Source organism: Protopterus annectens, chromosome 4.part1, assembly GCF_019279795.1.
Source record: "Protopterus annectens isolate FY-2018-M chromosome 4.part1, PAN1.0, whole genome shotgun sequence".
Lineage (NCBI taxonomy): Eukaryota > Metazoa > Chordata > Ceratodontiformes > Protopteridae > Protopterus > Protopterus annectens.
In genome coordinates, this window is record NC_056734.1 from 699,137,111 (window position 1) to 699,156,520 (window position 19,410).

Here is a 19,410-nt window from a genome sequence, read left to right on the forward strand (position 1 = left end):
TCAGACTTTGTGGCTTTCTAGAAATTTTTACAGCATCCTTTGCCAATGCCCCTTTCACAGAAGTCGGTAAGCATACACTATGTATACACTATAACGTACACTTAGCTAGCCTGGGAGAGTATCAGGGGCTGAGTTGACATCATTGTACACATCATCAATTACTGTCAAAACAGTAGGTATAGCGAAGGGCCTATGTTGAGGCAAATGTAAAAAGGTCCTTAATCTTTTTCTGGAATCAGAGAATTCCTGACCTTGCCATTGAAAATGCTCTCTCATGGAGTGTAAGGTCTCACCAAAAGAAAACTCTTCAGGAGGGGAGGCCGAAGGGATAGATTCTTCAGCATCAGAATCCTCATAGGGCGAATAAGCCCCATCCTGGTGGTCTGACAAGTCAGATCCATCGGTGGACTCATCAGAAGAGTGTGGGTCAGAGGGGTCAGACCTGGGCCTTTTGTCAGGCGGTGGGTGAGAGGCCCCTTTCAGGGTGAGGTTGTGAACCTCTAATCAAAGAAATAAGGTCCTCAGCAAGGCTGAGGATCTGAGAACTAGAGGAAGGCATCTGGGAGGTAGATTTGGGAGGCAAAGCTTTAGAAAGTTTAGCAGCCTTAGCCCCAGAAAAAGCCTTAATGGACATGGAAGCAGGGGGCCTAGCTGCCCCACGTGCAGGAGTAGAAATGTCCAAAGGAATGGTGTCGGACATTTCCTGGGCACTGGTTTCGGTAGGTAACTCGGTAGCCGACTCAGCCGGGGCCTCCTGGGCCGCGGTGGTCGGTTGAATGATTTTGGAAGAAGGAATCTCCGTGGACTCGGTTTTAGCCGAAACCGAGACACTCGTGGTAGGCCTTACCGTGGTTTCAGCCGAAACCGCGGGCCGTGAGTGTCGGTCCTTGTCCTTCCGTTTTTTCACCAAATGCGAAGTCGGAGTCTCCGACGGCATTTTATTTGCAAAAGTGGCCCCAAAAAATTCCTCTGCAAACTCCGACCGACGTCTAAGAGTTCGTCGGTTGAAGGAAGCACAGGCTGAACAGGCCGATACGTCATGGTCTGGGCCTAAGCAAGGAAGGCAGTAGGAATGGAAATCCTTATGAGGTATTTGTTTCCCACAAGTTAAACAATTATTTACTTTGTCTGACATCAGCTGAGGCAAGAAAGAGTCCCCAACGGGGTACTTAGCTTTTTCGAAGTCTTCGGTAGCTGAATTCACTGGATCTGACCGACCGGCACTTGCGAACAGCTTCTGCTTCGGGCACCGCGCGGCAAGAAAGACTGTGGAAAATGGCGTCGGCTGATGCTTTTATACCCCAGACGCTCAGACGTCGGGAAAAGTGCGACATCAGCCGAGGCCAGACCCAGACTTTGGAATCCGACCGAAGGGCTGCCTGAGGCAGGACAACCCATATGTTATGACTGCAGATGCATCCTTGAAGGACATCATCATGAAAAAAATTCCTTAAAATTCCTCCCCTGTCCCCTCCCCACCTGAAAAACTTGCCTCTGTTAACTTACAAGTATGGGGGGAGGGGTGGTGGTGACCTAACCAGACTTTATTATTATTGGCTGGAGGTATATTTGGCAGTCTGCTTAATTCCTGTTAATACAGTTGCAGTCAACTGCTCTTCCCTTTCTTACTTGCCTTGTTGCTGGCTGCATACCTGCGTTGAGGGGGACAACTGGTATTCCAGAGCAACAGTGTAGATCATGGCAGAGTCCTTTCATAATGCAAGGAGTCTGGCCCTGGAATAGTACAGATTGAGATATTTTTTCTGTTTGTGCACCCTTTAGTAAGTCCATTCTTGTATTGCAAAATTCGGTTGGGTGCATTTCTGCCATTAAGTGCTTCTATTTGTATCGCCTGTAGCCAGACCCAATTGGAGTTGGACAAGTGATGACGGAGCAAGAAAAGGAGTTTCTTTGTAGTTTGGAGGGACAGCGAGCTGAGGAGTTTCTTCTTTGTGTGAAGACGGGGACTAATTGGTTCAGGCTTGCGTTTCAGGTTGAGAGCAGGTAAGAGTGTGTGTGTGAAAGAGAGAAAGAAAGAGACAGAGAATGGGCTAAAAAGTATGGACAGATTCTGCAGTGTGTGTGTGTGTGTGTGTGTGTGTGTGTGTGTGTGTGTGTGTGTGATATATATATATATATATATATATATACAGATAAATATGTATGTGTGTGTGTGTGTGTGTGTGTGTTTATATATATATATATATATATATATATATATATATACATACAGATAAATATATGTGTGTGTGTGTGTGTGTGTGTGTGTTTTATATATATATATATATATATATATATATATATATATATATGTATGTACAGATAAATGTGTGTGTGTGTGTGTGTGTGTGTGTGTGTGTGTGTGTGTGTGTGTAAGAGAGAGAGAAGGATAATGGCCTAAAAAGAAGGGACATATGTTAAATATTGCTCTCATAAACTTAAAAAAGTTGTTGGGAGTAACTGGATGTATGTTAGCATGCATTTTGTTTTTGTGCAAGTGTGTGAAAGACAGAGAGAGAGATTACAAAAAACCCAAAATAGGGACAGATGTTAGACATTGCTGTTAAACATGGACAATTGCTGGAACAATTGAATCTGTGTTACTATGCATTTTTGAAAGATATGAAATCTGGATTCTGGAGCAAGCCAAACATGATGGTGGGACAAAGGCTGAAAAATAGGGACAGATTTTAAATACTGATCTTATAAACTTAGAACATTGCTTGAGTAACTGTATCAGTGGTAACATGTGTGGAACGACCCAGTAATACAAAAAGGTTTTAAATACTGCTCTTATAAACTTACAACGTTGCTGAATAACTGGATCTATGTTGGCATACATTTTGTGTGTGCAAGATTACAAAAGCTCAAAAGTAGGGAAAGATTTTAAATATTGCTGTTCTAAACTTATAAAGTTGCTGAAATAACTGGATCCATGTTAGGATGCATTTTGTGCGCGCGCGCACGTGTGTGTGTGTGTGTGTGTGTGTGTGTGTGTGTGTGTGTGTGTGTGACAGAGACAGAGTGACAGAGAAATTACAAAGGCCCAAAAGTAGGGACAGATTTTAAATACTGCTAGTAAACTTGGACAGTTGCTGGAATAATTGGATCTTGTAGCATACATTTTATGCAGGACATGAAATCTGGATTCTGGACCAAGCCAAACATGATGGCGACACAAAGGCTGAAAAACAGATACGGATTTTAAATGCTACTTTTATAAACTCAGAACGTTGCTGGAGTAACTGTATATGTGTTAGCGTGTGTGTGTGTGTGTGTGTGTGTGTGTGTGTGTGAACAAAGACCCAATAACAGGGACAGATATTGCTCTTATAAACTTAGAAAGTTGCTGGAATAGTTGATTCTGTGTTAGCACTTGTGTGTGAACAAAAACCCAGAAAAGAGTTGATTTTAAACACTGCTATTATAAACTGAAAAAGTTGCTGGAATAGCTGGATGTTTATTAGCATGCATTTTCTGTGTGAGAACAAAGGCCCAATAAGACAGATTTTAAATTTTGCTGTTACAAACTTAGAAGTTTCCCGAGTAACTGTCTCTGCATTAGCATACATTGGGTGTGTGTAAACACAGACCCAATAATATAGACAAATTTTAAATATTTCTCTTAACTTAGAAAGTTGCTGGAATAATTGGATCTGTGTCAGCATACATTTTCTGTGTGGGTTGGTGGAATAACCAGATCTGTGTTAGCATTCATTTTTGTGCGTGCGAACAAAGAACCAAAAATAAGGACAGATTGTAAATTCTGCTGTTATCAACTTAGAAAGTTGCTGGAGTAACTGCCTCTGTCTTAGCATGTATTTCTGTATGTGAACATAGACCAAATAATATGGACAGATTTTAAATATTTCTCTTATAGACATAGAAAGCTGCTGGAATAAATGGATCTGTATTAGCATACATTTGTATCTGAGCAGACCCAAAAATAGGGGCCAATTTTAAATACCACTGTTAAAAACTGGAAAAGTTACTGGAATAATTGGATCTGTGTTAACATGCTTTTTCTGTGTGTGAGAACAAAGACCTAATAGGGCAGACTTTAAATTTTGTTGTTATAAAGTAAGAAAGTTGATGTAGTAACCATCTCTGTGTTAGCAGGCATTTGTGTGTGTGTGTGTGTGTGTGAACATAGACCCAATAATACAGACAGATTTTAAATATTTCTCAGCTTAGAAAGTTGCTGGAATAACTGGATCTGTATGAGCATGCATTTTTTTTGTATAGCTGGTAGAATAACCGGATTTGTATTAGTATCCATTTTTGTTTGTGTGAGCAGACACAAAATAGGGGCTGATTTTAAATACCACTGTTATAAACTGAAAAAGTTACCAGAATAACTGGATCTATGTAAACATGCATTTTCTGAGGTATATGAAGTCTGCACAAAAACAAACAATGGGTGGGGGAGGGGCAAAGGCATGAAAATAGCGACAGATTAAGTATTGATCTTATAAACTTAGAAAGTTAACAGTTTGCTGGTATTAGTTGCAGAGTTTCACTGTTTTGCACTCTACACTCTGTTTCAAATAGTGTTTAAGAGCACTGTAGTTTTAGTAACCATGCATATTCTAGATTTCTGTTGTATTATATGAAGAGATTCACTTTGATTCAAGTTTACTGTTTAGGAAATGAGCAGTATTATTCACCCTCAGATTACAGTGCTTAGGACGTAAATTGAATAAAACCCTACAGGATCAGGTCAAAACAGGACTAGGGCAATGTAAATCGCAGGTGCCTTTTACATGTACGTCAGCCCTAAATCACTTTGTAGCTCTTTTATTGTTAACCATGGTAGGTGAATTCATCATTGTAATTCAGTTTCATTTATTATCGGTTTGCGTGCTGATCAATTAGTGGTTACCAGATCATTTACATGAGTCTCTGGCCATTTACCCTAATGGCAGGAATTGTATGTGTGGTGGGAGGCAGGTCTTTTTGACCACTGGATAAATGGTGGAGTAAAGTTGGTGATTAGCATATGATGTCCTACTTTATATTACGGTACAAGTAAAATCCGATTTAGGTCACTATGAAACTATTCTTTAGTTCCCTATACAGTGCCAGCCTTTTAAGTTACTAAAACAGTGGAGTTGATTTCATATGTGCCGAATGAAAGCTCTGTTCATATTGCATTCTTTACATGCTGTAGTTAAATACCCTTTTAGTATTGGGTACAAGTCCTGTATTGAAAGTCTGACTTGAAGCTTAACAGTTGCCACCAGTGTATGTGCTTGTACTTTTGCTGCTGCCTCTACAATTTTCCTTATGTAGCTGGTCTTCATTTTGTTGTGAAGTTCTGCTCAGTACACTGTATGCTATACTTGTCAAAGTCTATTTGTTATTGAGTTAACATTTTCAGCTGACCATTTTCTACAATTTTTGTCATGACTTTCTTCCTTTTTGTTATGCCATCTGTTGCTGCTAGGACACCCCAGGGTGGCTTTTTGTTTTGTTCCATGTGTACTCCTGGTAACCAGAGCTGTACCTATGCCTCCAAATGTTGTACTGGGTCTCCTAACAACTGAGCATAGCCAGCAGTGCCCTCAAGGTTTGCGGGGGCTGTAAATGTCAGGATATCGCTTAGTAGTAGGAGGTTTGTCTGAGTGGTTTGATCTTACCAGACAGGACATTACAGTTGCGTGGATGCAACATTCTTCCATGCTAGTGGTGATTACATCTACTTAGGTTATGAATTCTGTGGTGAGGAGATCCAGTAAAGTATGTGTTCTGGGTTCCTGGGTGACGAGAGCTGGACGTATAGCTTGCAACGACACAGCATGGGACCTTACTATGGCAATTTGGACATGGCGGACATGGAGAAGCACATTAATCATATCCAGTTTGATCAGCCTTAAGTTTTGTTTAAATATGACATACAGCGAAACACCTCCACCTTTACTCTGTACCTGCGAAATAGCTGGTCTGAAAGTGTTTGGAGGCATTGTATCTCTACAGTGTGGAGTATGCTATACACTAAACCATGTCTCAGCAACTGCACAAATATCTGCATTTTCCACAGTGGAGAGACTCTAGGGTTGGCTTCACTCTCAAGGAAGGTTTCTCAGTTTTTTATTGTCCCCCTCCCCCATAGCGTATCTTTTTCCTTTTTTTAGGCACTGCTTTGGCCAAAATTTGCAAGCTTAGAAGAGACGGGTGCAGACCATTCCTGTCAAAATGGCACCATATTCTCCTGTGCTGAAAGTTACAATAACTTTTCCACTGTGGTCAGCAGTCTGAGTGCCTGTGTTTTATTTTACTAAATATTGTGCAGTACTGAAGTGACACCATTCAGAGGTAAGTTGAATAGAAACACTGAAGAAACACCTGCATGTTTTGTAATGATATACCAAAGGGAAAGAGCTTTTCAAAGACTGACCCAGTTCTAGGTCATGTCTTGACTGCCACAGCCTAAGTTTAAAGTGATGTGATGTTTTCCCAGTGCTGCAGGTACTGTTGGCTGAAAATTCCTATTTTTCTTTTCTCCAAAAAACATCTTTATTAAATTATCACATATGACATAAGCAATCTTACATTTATATAAATTAAAAACAAAACATAAAACAACTGTAGTTGCAAACATTATACATCACTTATAATCTATCCAGTCATTGACAGTTAAGCATTATATGGTTCACTCAAATCCTGCCTCTTAAACCTCATTCCTTCTCTGCATAAATTGTTCCCACAATTCACATTTTTTCCTATGTAGTGTGCTCCGTCCCTTTTCTAAAGATCCCGATTCCAGTTGTTTTATCTCTGTTACTATTTTCACTACTTCTAGTAAAGTTGGTCTAGACTTTGATTTCCATTTTCTAAAAATTGCTTTTTTGTCAGCCAGCATAATTAGACTGAGCAAGGCTTTACTATGTCTAGGCAATTCTGATTCTGTATCACAGCTCAAAAAAATAATCTCCCCAGTCAATCCAATGCGCTCACTCAACATCTCCGACAGAGCGGTCCGCAGGGAATCCCTAAAGTCCGCCATCTCAATACACCCCCAAAATATTTTTTCCAGCCACCTCTTTCTTGCCTGTCACACCTCCAACACTTACTATCTACCTGAGGAAAAATTCTTTGGGAGTCTACTTGGGTTATAGAAATATCTATGTAAACACTTCCAGACAAAGATCCTAAATCTTCTAGATTTTGTTGCATGTTTGGGAGATATACATATATCCTCCCACTGTTTCTTTGTGAATTACTTATCTAATCCCTAATCTCAATCCTTTCTAACCTCCATTGATTGATTCTTATAGTTATCATGCAATATTTTATATGCTCCACTAATTATTCCTTTTTTAATGGCAGCTTCTGTTCTATATTCTACTAAAAACTCTACCAGTGCTGGTCTTTCATTTAAGACCCTTATTTTCTTTCTCTTTGCCTATACTCTAATATCAGTCCTTGATAGTGAAGGCAATCTAAGCTCTAACCTGCAGTCCAAATAAATGCTCGGTGTCTTCCCATTCTACCATCTTTTTCTCTCTAGTTATTTGCTCCCAATACCTTGGTTTCTTTGCCAGTTTTTTCCAATAAATTCCAGTCTCCTCTTGCCTATTGTCTATATTCCTAACTGCAGTCTTCCCTATGGGCAAAATCTCCTTTCGCCATTCCCGTGTTGGCTTAGTTCTTAGAATACTTTCTGCTACTTTATGGATAAAATTCTGTATGACTATTGTTATTCTGCATGGCCTGCTTCCAAAATCCCAGTCTCTTTCGGTTTCTTGAGCTTCCTCCCGATTTCATCATCATTGCTTTCCACTTTGAATTATAGTTTTCTGCTTGTGCTATGTATAGGAGCCTTAACTGTGTACCTCTGAAATACCCTTCAAATCATTTAATCCCAATCCGCCTACTGGAAGAATCAGCTTATCCCACATCACTCGTGCTGTCTTCCCCTCTCAGAGAAAGTCCTTCAGCTCTTTATTAATTGCTATCCTCAACTTCTCCTCTGGTTGATAAAAATATGCCTGACCTGTGTATAAGATTAATGGGACGAAAAACATTTTAACTGCTTGCATCTTACTATCCATATCCAGATTACAAACCTTCAATTTTTTTCAGTTTTTTTATCTTTTCTTTAGTCTCTTCCCACATATCCTTAACTGCCACACCAGAAACATTTTAATCCATACTCCTAAATACTTCAGTTTATCAAGTCCCTATAAGTATGGATATTGCTGAACCAACTCATATGTGGGTACATCATCTGCAAATACAGTCAGCTTTTCTTCACTACTATACTAATTATATTCTTGAATTTCCCTGATTTTCTTTGCCAGTGGTTCTAAATATAATGCAAGTAACAAAGGAGAAAGACGACACCCCCACCTGGTTCCTCTGCTCAAGCAGAAATTATCAGAGAGGACCCCACCCACTTCAGTTTTTGCTTCTGATCCCTCATATATCCTCCTAATCAACCTTATTTTTTTTTCAGGAAATGCAAATGCTTACCACTGCCCTGCTGATAAAGATAAATGTCAAATGCTTTTGCTGCATCACAACCCACCATCTATTGTATTCCTTAAATTTTGTTTCCCTCTGGATCATCAATGTTCTGTTAATGTTGTCAAATGTTTGCCACCCATCCACAAAACCATATCTATCAATTTTGGCATTACTTTTGCCATACTTTTAGCCACTACAGACATGAACATTTTATAATCATAGTTTAGTACTGAAATGGGCCTGTATGAAGCTGGATCTGATGGATCTTTACCTTCTTTAGATATTACAGCTACCACGGCTTTCTTCCATGATGTTAGTACTTCTCCTCCTCTTAAAATATGGTTACACAAAACCATCCATATCTTTATCATTTTTTTCCCTCCCAGGTTCCAAACTTCCTCAGCAACACCATCCTGTAGCTTGGTTATACATCATAATTGTTATCTTATCTCCTCCTATCATACCTGCTAGTAATTGAGCCTCATCTACCTCTAACCTTGACATATTTAATTCTTCCATACATATTTTCATTTGTATCGTTTCTTGATTTTCATATTGCACTTTCATAGAATTTATGAAATATTTCTAATGCCGCTACATGATCTTCTGTTACCTTCCCTGTTATAGGCTCCCTAACCTTGGCGACAGCCCTTTCTACTTTCTGTTGTCTGAGTCATTGTGATAAAGCTTTTGTGCTCTAGTGTTATTACCAAAAAAGAGTTGCTTAACAGCAATCTTTCTAACTTGTGTATATTATCAAGGTAATCCCTGATTTTCTGCATAGCATTCTGAGGTTGATCCTCTTCTTGTTCTGTGAGATTCCCCCTATTCTGCAATACTTTAACATTTGTCATTCCCTCTAAATAATTTTTGTTACTTCTTCAAAGGATGTTACTAGGCAAGGATATCCATGCTGAGGTTGGCATAATGGTTAGGGTGTTTACCTTACAAATGCAAGATGCAGGGTTTGATTCTCATGTGGGGTAATTGGCTAGGGTTAAAATAGCCTACAAAGGCAGTTAATTTAGTACTAAACTATGAACTATTGGTGCAGACTGTGCTTCTATTACGTGCTAACTGTTTTTGTTTTATCTTTATAGCTCTCCCAGCTGGGAAAACCCTAAATAATTTCAGAGATGATTATCTCCTAACCAGTTTCTCTTTTAATTTTTCCCAGGCCAGTCACTCTACACTAAACAGTAACCAATTTCTCTTTATCAGATTGTCTCCATGGAGACATGAGAACCAGACAGCCAAGTTCTCATTATCAGATTGTTTCCATGGAGATGTGAGAACCAGGCAGTCAATTTCTCTTTATCATACTGTTTCCATGGATACCGGAGGGCCAGATACAGAAATGCTACTAAGCATACATTCATACTAAAACTGCTGCTATAACTGTAATGTAAATCTAATTGACTTAGTGTTGGAGTACAGTATTTACTGATTTAGCACTACAGTTGTCTATGCTACTGATTCAGCTGTGCTGTTAAGTGTTCATTTTCCTTTTTCTTGTATGCACAGGATAACTGGCTGATAAATGTATTGTGCATGATTTATTAACCGGTTTCCAAACTGCGATGTGGTAACTGTTGAAGCACTCTCAAACTGTAGCAGTAGCATCTAGTCTCCTGCTTTATCCACACTATCCTCAGACTTGTATCTTTTACACCCTCCTATCTCCTCATTACTTCATTTAACCCATCTAACATATCTTTGTCTCATTCTACTAGCTTCATCCTCTCTTTTTTTCTCTCTCTCTCTCTTCAGAGCACACTCAAGCAAATCTGCAGTCTGAGGCTACCACCCCACCCATATAGTATAAGAAGAAATCAGTACTGCAAAACCAAATAAGGATATACATTTTGTGCCTCAAGAGCAGAGTCAGTCCACCCAGGCATTCTACTTGTATGTTTTATGAGAGTGAAGCTATAACTTTAGCAGTATTTCTTAGTAGTTTTCAGCATGCTAGTAAAACTGACGGTTGTAGCCTTGTGTCCCCCACCCAGCTAGTGCAGTAATCCTAACCATCCAATAGACAGTATACATTTAATTCAGATCCTTGTGACTAAATTAACCATCAAGCAGCCCTCTCAGTGCTTTCTGCCTTAGTTTGTATCACTTGGAGGCCCACCTGTTTACTTGCATCTCTATACATTCCCCTTCATTGCTAATGTATCTCCCTTCTCTAATCTGTGCACAAACTGGCTACTAATAAGCAAGTCAATGTGAAGACAAACTCCCAACCTTAATAAACTTTGCTCTCTCTTCTCTCCTTCACTTTACAGGTAGTTTGAATTATTACTTAACCCCTCTGAGGCCTTCACTGATAGATTTCCACTGATTGCCTCTCTGGTTTCGCTGGTTTCTTTGCATTCCACCTGGTTTACACCCCTTGTGCTATTTCCCTCCCCAATACTAAGTGTATATTAGAATCCTGCTGAGCATGGAGCCATCTTTAAATTTCTAGTCTCCCACCAGGACACAAATGCTCTTCAGCAATTGCACTCTGCTTGCTGGTAAGCCATTAGACCTCAGGGATTGGTTTAAAGTGTTCAGATTTGTAAAGTAATACTTTTTACTCTTGTCTTGGTGGACTCTGCCCCACTCCGTTTGCCCTCACTAATGCTCGGGCTCTCTCCGCTCCCATGCCCTGCCCCCTATTCCCTCCCACCCCCACTACCTCTACATTTATAGTAATCACAGCCACACCCACAGCTCACCCTCAAATCACCTCCACCAATCACAGCTCCTCAAGTCAGATCATATTATACCACACCAACTTGCTCCACCACAAGATACTCCCAACCACTCTCATTCCCGATAGGCATTATTTACATCACCCACACTACTTACCCATCCACATACAGTGCAACCCTATAATTCCTATCTAGACCCCCACCTAGAACCAACTTAAACTAACAATGACCATCACACAACTAAGTCTAGTCTGTCTTCTCATAATTCTTTATAACACCACAAGTTATCACTCTAGCAATATCCCTAAACTTAGCAGCACAACACAACATTATGCACTCTCATATACAGACACTGCACATTATAATAATATCTGCCCACAATTGTTCAAGAACTACATAACGGACCAATTCAGAACTAAACACATATGTTCTCATTCCTACTCCAAAAAAAACCACACTGCTTTCTCACACTCATCACCAAACTCCAACATCTGTATCAGCACTAACACCAGGCTCAACATAAGTGGGGATATCCACCCCAACCCAGGCCCAAATCCATCCTGTCCAACACAAAAGTACAGTTTTGCACCTACCATAAATGTAGATGTTTGAGTGTTCACCCTGCTGCAGTCATCACACTTGGGTTATCCTGCCATCAGGCTGTCCCGCAGTCGGCCTGATTTCCAAAGTCTTGGTCCGGCATCGGTTGCTGTCGCTTCTTCCCTGACGTCAGTGCACCAGGGGTATATAAGAGGCATCCGACGTCATTTTCTTCAGTTTTTCTTGTCCCAGATGTCAAGTGCCCCCAATAGGTGTGCAAAATATATATATAACTATATAAAAAAATACATATAAAAATAAAAAAATACCTTCAGGCACAAGCAAATACACCACAGAGGTTGTATAGGATAGAGTGGTATAAATAAGTCCAGCTAGTTCACAGGGGATGGAGGGAGGGTAACCTGGGCTGCAGCATGGTGAACACTCGAACATCTACATTTATGGTAGGTGCAAAACTGTACTATGTTCATCGTGTTACCCTGCTGCAGTCATCACACTTGGGTTGAATCCCAAAGCTAAGGATGGGTGGTGGAGTTAAACAGGGTTAGAGGAAGCTAGTAGGGCCTGCAAAACTGCAGTGGCAAAACCAGCTCTAGTCTTAGAATATAGAGGTAAGTGACAGTGTTTGGTGAAGGTGTGCACTGAAGTCCAAGTTGCAGCTTCCAGAATATCCTTGGTTGGCACCCCCCCTGAGAAAAGCTGCTGATGTAGTTGTAGCCCTGGTGGAGTGGGACCTAATGTTAGCAGGTACCCGTTTCCCATGATGCATGTAGCAGAAACATATGCAATGTCCTATCCATTTTGAAATGGTCTGTTTTGAGATAGCATTTCCTTGTGATCCTGCAGCATAAGCTACAAAGAGCTGGTAAGATTTTCTGAAAGCTTTAGTTGTATCCAAGTAGTAACGTAATTGCCTGTGAATGTCCAAAGAGTGCAGGAGTATTTCTCCTTTGTTCTGGGGATTTGGGAAAAAGGTGGGCAAATAAATGGTTTAGGGCCACACTGGATGCCACCTTTGGCATAAAGGAAGGGTTAGTTCATAGAGAGACTCTGTCTTGATGAAAACTGAGGAAAGGCTCCACTGCCATTAGTGCCTGTAGCTCTGAGACTCTTCTAGCTGAAGTTATTGCTAGTAGCAGGGCAGTTTTCCATGAAAGAAATTTTAAATCAGCTGAAAAAGCTGGTTCAAAGGGCGGCAGTGTAAGCTTTTCCAGAACAAAGTTGAGATCCCAAGTAGGTGTTGGTGCTCTCCTGGGCGGTCTTATGTTCTTAGCCCCTCTGAGGTACTGTCTTAGTAGTGGATGTGAAAATAAAGGAGGATCCGTGTTGTAATGAGCTGAAATTGCTGAGGCGTGGATCTTAATAGATGAAAAGGAAAGTCCTTTGTGCAACATCTCAGTTAAATATTGTAGAATCTGAGGAATGTTTGGATCAAGGGGATTTTGGCCTTTAGCCTGGTTCCAGGCGCAAAATCTTTTCCATTTGTCTGAATAGGTTTTCCTGGTGCTGGGCCTCCTGGCCTCCAGAATGACATCCATAACAGCTTTGGATAGAGGTGTTGGCTGGTTGTTTAGGTAATTTGCCATGCAGCCAGGTTTAAAGTCTTGAGCTGGCTGTGTAGAATCTGCTTGTCTCGCTGGGTGAGCAGGTGAGGAATTTGTGGTAAAATCCATGGTGGGCCGTGGGCCATGTTCCTTAGAATTGGATACCAGTGCTGGCGTGGCCAGTCTGGTGCAATGAGTATCATTTGTGGCCTCTCTAATCTGACTTTCAGGAGTACCTTTGCTAGAAGAGGCAGTGGAGGAAAGGCATACACTGTTAATGTTTTCCAACTGAATGAGAGGACGTCCACTTTCCAAGCTTGTGGATGGAATGTCCTTGTGCAAAATTTTTGAAGTTGGTAGTTTTGGGGGTTGGCAAACAGATCTATGTCTGGGCATCCCCATTTTTGAGTTATCATTGCAAATACTTGTGGATCTAGTTTCCACTCGTGGTGATCCATGAGGTTTCTGCTTAGGTTGTCTGCCAATGTGTTTTTCTTTCCTGGCAGGAATTATGCTTGTAATTGAACCTGGTAAGACAGTGCTGTGTTCCACAAGGTCATTGCTTGCCTGCATAGAGGGTAGGAATGTGTGCCCCCTTGCTCGTTTATGTACCACATTACTGTGGTATTGTCTGTCTTTATTATAGTTGTCCTGGGTGTAAGAGGTCCTTGAAAGTTGTTAGGGGATTCTGTACTGCTAGCATTTCATTTTGATTGATATGCAGATGCCTTTGATCTGTAGTCCATTTGCCCTGAATGCAGTGTCCTGCCATGTGTGCTCCCCAGGCATAGTCCGATGCATCTGTTGTCATAGTTTGCCTGGCTGTGTGTAAGGTGAAAGGCTGATCCTTGTTGAGGTGACATGCCTGTGCCCACCATAGAAACTCCTGTTGAAGGCAGGGAATGAGTGGTATCATTGTTTCCAAGCTGTGGCTGTGCTGAGTCCATACGCTTTTCAGGTACCATTGTTATTTCCTCATATGCAGTTTTGCAAATGATATTAGTAGTATGCAAGATGCCATGAATCCCAAGGCCTGCAGAATTTTTCTTGCAGGGAGTTGGGTCTTTGTTGCCATTATTTTGAAGTATTGAGTCAGCTGTTGTTGCTTGTCTGGCGTGAGATAAGCCATCTGGGCAGTTGTATTCAAGCTGGCACCCAGGAATATTATGTTTTGTGAGGGCACTAGTTTTGATTTCTTTTCATTTACTGTGTACCCTAGGCAACTTAGAAGGTGTTTGACAAATGCCAGATGCTTTAATAGAATGTCCTTGCTTTCTGCTTGAATAAGGCAGTCGTCCAGGTATGGGTATATTTGAATTCCTCTTTGTCTGCAGTATGCAATTACTGGTGCCAGGCATTTTGTGACGACCCTGGGCACAGTAGATAAGACAAAGGGCAGTGCAGAGAATTGATAATGGGTTGAACCTGCAATGAAGTGGAGGCATCTTCTGCAATTTTGTCTGATAGGGACATGCAGGTATGTCTCCTTGAGGTCCAGCGTTACTATCCAAGCATTCTTGCCCAACATGGGAAGAAGCTGCTGTAGTGTTAGCATTTTGAATTTTGGTACTTGTAGGCAGGTGTTCAGAATTGAAAGATCCAGAATGGGTCTCCATGCTTTGTCTTTTCTTGGGACTAGAAAGAGTCTTGAGTAAAATCCTTGTCCTTGCTCCTGTGTAGGTACCTGTTGAATGGCTCTCATGTCCATGAGAGCTGTTATTTGTTTTTGTGCCTCTGCCCTTTGATTTTGTGGCGGGTTTGGCATTCCTTTTACCCTTGTCAAGGTATGAAAGTGGAATCTGTATCCTTGTGAGACAATGTTTAGGACCCATTTGTCTTTTGTGATGATGTGCCAGTTGTCTGCAAAATGTGCTAATTTTCCTCCCAAGGGAGCTGCCAAGAGAGATTTGCTTGGTAGTTTGAGGATTGAGTCATTGTGTTTGTCTTCTGCTAGCTTGGGGCCTGTCTTCTCCTCCTTTCTGGGTAGCATTGCCCCATTGGCGAGGTTTGTAAGGGCCTTGTGACTGACCTCTGCCCCTTGGGAGTCTGTATTTGCCCCTCTGTGATCTGTCAGAAGCTGGAAAGGACCAGTTTTTTGTTGGCCAATTTCTGCTGAAAAGAGGGGGTTGTACCTGCAAAAAATCCTTGACAGTCTACATAGACTTTGCCTTATCCTCCATTTTCTTTAAAACCTCTTCTGCTTTGACACCAAATAATACATTCTGCTGTAAAGGTGCATCCAATAATTTTGCCTTAACATGATCAGGTAGGGTTTGTTCTTTTAACCAAGCATGTCTACGTATGACAGATCCAGTAACAGCTGCTCTACAGGAAGCTTCCAATGAATCAAATCCACATTGTAAAGTATGTTTGCCCACCTGTTCTGCTGTATGCAACAGATCCTGCATTTCCTTGTGAAACTGACAATTTAAAGCTCTCAAAGCCAGAGTAGCTGAGGTGTATATCTTCTTTCCCCATCTATCTAGGGCTCCAGAATCCCTTTCAGAGGGCACAGGATTTTTAGCCATAGAAGCTTTAGCCCCTTTGGGACCCTGGGAAATTGTTTCTGGGTCAGCCACAGGGCTTTTATAAAGGAATTTGTGTGAGTCAGGTACTCTGTAGTACCTGTCTGGTTTGGCTGGAGCAGGAGGTAGAGAGTCTGGATTTAGACTAGACTCCAAGTAAACATCATCCACAATGTCTAAAACTGGAGGGATAGCAAGTGGTCTGTGCTGGGGTAGTAAAAGGAACTCTCGGTGCCCTTTCTTAGAATCAGAGTAGTCCTGGCCTTCCCAGTGGAAATGTTCCCTCATGGTATGTAAAGTTTCCCCAAAGGAGTAGTCTTCAGGGGGAGATGCTGAGGGAATAGAGTCTTCGGCATCAGAGTCTTCATAAGGGGGGAAAGTGTAATCCTGTTCCTCAGAAGAATCTGAGGAAATAGAAACATGGTCAGAGGAAGCATAATCCTCCTCTTGTCTTGGTCTTTTATCTGGAGGGGGATGGGAACCCCTGATTAAGGTAATCAAATCTTCAGCCATCTTAAGCATCTGTTTCTTAGGCATGGGGCCTTGAACTGTAGACTGATGTACAGTCTTTTTTGGAGTTTTAAGCTTAGCATAAGATTTAATGGTGAGTGTAGTCGGTCTGAAGACACCTTCTGCAACCGAAGGTGTTTCTACTGCACCGGGATCTACTTCTGCTCCGGTGTCGGAAGGGCCTAGTGAAGATGGCCGCAATGGCCTAGTACACTCGACTTGAGAATCCGCAGCTGTCTGGGGTTCCAATTCTGCGGTCGTCAGGGGCTGCGTAGGCGCCTCACTGAAAACCGGAGAACCGGCGACAGGCCCAGCAGAGGCCTCGGAGTCTGGCTTGTTCCTTGGCTGCCTGTCCTTATCCTTGTGTTTTTTATGCATGCCGGTCGTCGGCTGCTCCGACGGCATGATATAATTAAATTTCCTACCAAAGTAATGTTGTGCGAAGTCAAAAAGTACAGTTTTGTACCTACCATAAATGTAGATGTCCGATAGGTATGCATCTGCAGTCATCACATATGGGTTGTCCTGCCTCAGGCAGCCCTTCGGTCGGCCGGATTCCAAAGTCTGGGTCCGGCGTCGGCTGATGTCGCACTTTCCCGGCGTCAGCGCCTGGGGTATAAAAGCATCAGCCGACACCATCTTCCTCAGTTTTTCTTGCCCCAGATGCCAGGTGCCCTCTAAGGAAGGCTAAATTTGGAGAGATGCATTTAAAAATCCAAACATGCACAGTAATATAACAACAAATACACCATAATTGATCACCCCAGCTAGCTACAAGAGGGATAAGTACCCAAGAAATACCACAGAGGGGAAGGAGGGAGGGAGGGTAAACCTGACTGCAGATGCATACCTATCGGACATCTACATTTATGGTAGGTACAAAACTGTACTATGTCCTTCAAGGATGCATCTGCAGTCATCACATATGGGTAGAATACCATAGCCAATCTGGGGGTGGAGGAACTATGTAAAGGATGGTGTAGCTAAAATGCCCTGCAGGACTGCCGTAACAAAGGCTGCTCTGGATCTGGAATATAAAGGTAAATTGTAATGCTTGGCAAATGTATGCACGGAGCTCCATGTAGCAGCTTCTAAAATGTCCTTGGTAGCCACCCCTCTTAAGAAGGCTGTGGAGGTGGCTGTGGCTCTCGTGGAATGAGGTCTACTGTTAGCTGGCACAGTTTTTCCAAGAAAGGAGTAACAAAAACGAATGCAATTCCCTAACCATTTTGAAATTGTCTGTTTGGAAATTGCTTTTCCTTGTGTTCCAGCAGCATATGCTACCAACAGCTGGTCAGTTTTTCTGTAACCTTTAGTTCTGTCCAAGTAGTAGCGCAACTGTCTGTGTATGTCCAGGGTGTGCAGAAGTTTCTCCCCTTTGTTTTGTGGATTTGGAAAGAAGGTAGGCAAGTGAATAGCTTGGTTTAATGAAACCCTGGATACCACCTTTGGCATAAATGTAGGATTGGTTCTCAATGAAACTCTGTCCTGATGAAAAATAAGAAATGGCTGTACTGCCACCATAAGGGCCTGTAACTCAGATACTCTTCTTGCTGAGGTTATGGCCAGAAGGAAAGCAGTCTTCCAAGACAGGAACTGTAGTTCTGCAGATGCTGCTGGTTCAAAGGGAGGCAGTGTTAGTTTTTCCAACACGAAGTTAAGGTCCCAAGTAGGTAGGGGTGGTTTCCTTGGAGGATTGATGTTTTTGATTCCTCTTAGAAACTGTCTTAGGAGAGGATGAGAGAAGACAGGTGGATCAATATTGTACTCTGCTGAAATTGCTGAAGCATGAATTTTAATGGAAGAGTAAGACAGACCATTGTGGAACATTTCTGCCAAGTATTCCAGGATATATGCCATGTTCATCACTGTCGCATCTAAGCCCTTTGTGGTGTTCCAAATGTGAAATCTTTTCCATTTTGCTGAATATGCCTTTCTTGTGGAAGGCCGGCGAGCTTCCATAATGATATCTTTCACTCTCTGGGATAGCTTATCCTGAGGAGGAGTCAAGGTATTTTCCAGGCTGTTAGTTGCAAAGTTTTCAGGTTGGAATGCAGAGTTTTGTAGTTGTGCTGTGTCAGTAGAAGTGGCCATAGAGGAAGAGGCCATGGTTTTGTGCATGACATGCTCTTTAACAGTGGGTACCAGTGCTGTCTTGGCCAGTCCGGAGCTATCAGAATCACTTTTGGCTGCTCTGTCCTGATCTTCAGTAAAACCTTGGTCATTAATGGGAGAGGTGGAAATGCATACACTGTTAGAGTTCTCCAGCTGAAAGAGAGGGCATCCACTTTCCATGCTTGTGGGTGGTATGTCCTTGAGCAGAATTTCTTCAGTTGATGATTGTGGGGGGAGACAAAAAGATCTATGTCCGGCCTCCCCCATGATTGTGTTAGCTGTAGAAAGATGTCCGGGTGCAGCATCCATTCGTATGCATCCTTGATATTTCTGCTTAAGCTGTCCGCCAGTATATTGTCTTTCCCTGGCACAAACTGGGATTGTAGCTGTATATTGAGCTTCAAGGAAAGTTCCCATAGATTCACTGCCAGCCTGCAAAGAGGATAGGAATGGGTGCCTCCTTGCTTGTTTATGTACCACATAACCGTGGTGTTGTCTGTCCTTATTAGCAGATGGCCTTGATGCAGAAAGGGTTTGAAGGCTTCGACTGCATGTATCACTGCCAGCATTTCCTTTTGGTTTATGTGCTTGCGTAGCTCTTTTTGTGACCATAGACCTTGAATGCATCTGCCCTCAAGTGCGCTCCCCATCCGTGGTCTGAAGCGTCTGTTGTAATGGTTTGGATGGCTATTGGTTTGCTGAAAGGCAGACCCCTGTTTGACTGGCTTGCTTGAGCCCACCACAGAAATTCCTTTTGAAGGCATGGAATGAGTGGTATCAAAGTTTCCAGGCTGTGACTGTGCTGAGTCCATAAACACCTTAGGTACCACTGTAGTTTCCTCATATGTAGTCTTGCTTGCGGAATCAGAAGGATGCAAGAAGCCATGTAACCCAGGGCCTGCAGGATTTTCCTTGCAGTCAGCTGGGTTTGTCTTTTCAGATTTTTGAAGTAATCTGGTAGTTGACTTTGTTTTTCTTCTGTGAGGA

General features: G+C 42.0%; 1 protein-coding gene across 1 annotated transcript in view; it reads right to left on the minus strand.

Annotated features, from left to right (window-relative positions):
* GFM1 (G elongation factor mitochondrial 1) overlaps window positions 1-19,410 on the minus strand; it is a 1,399,365-nt gene that overhangs the window by 732,930 nt on the left and 647,025 nt on the right. Inside the window, 1 exon segment of the mRNA XM_044070477.1 lies at window positions 15,437-15,447. Coding sequence (XP_043926412.1) covers window positions 15,437-15,447 — 11 coding nt within the window.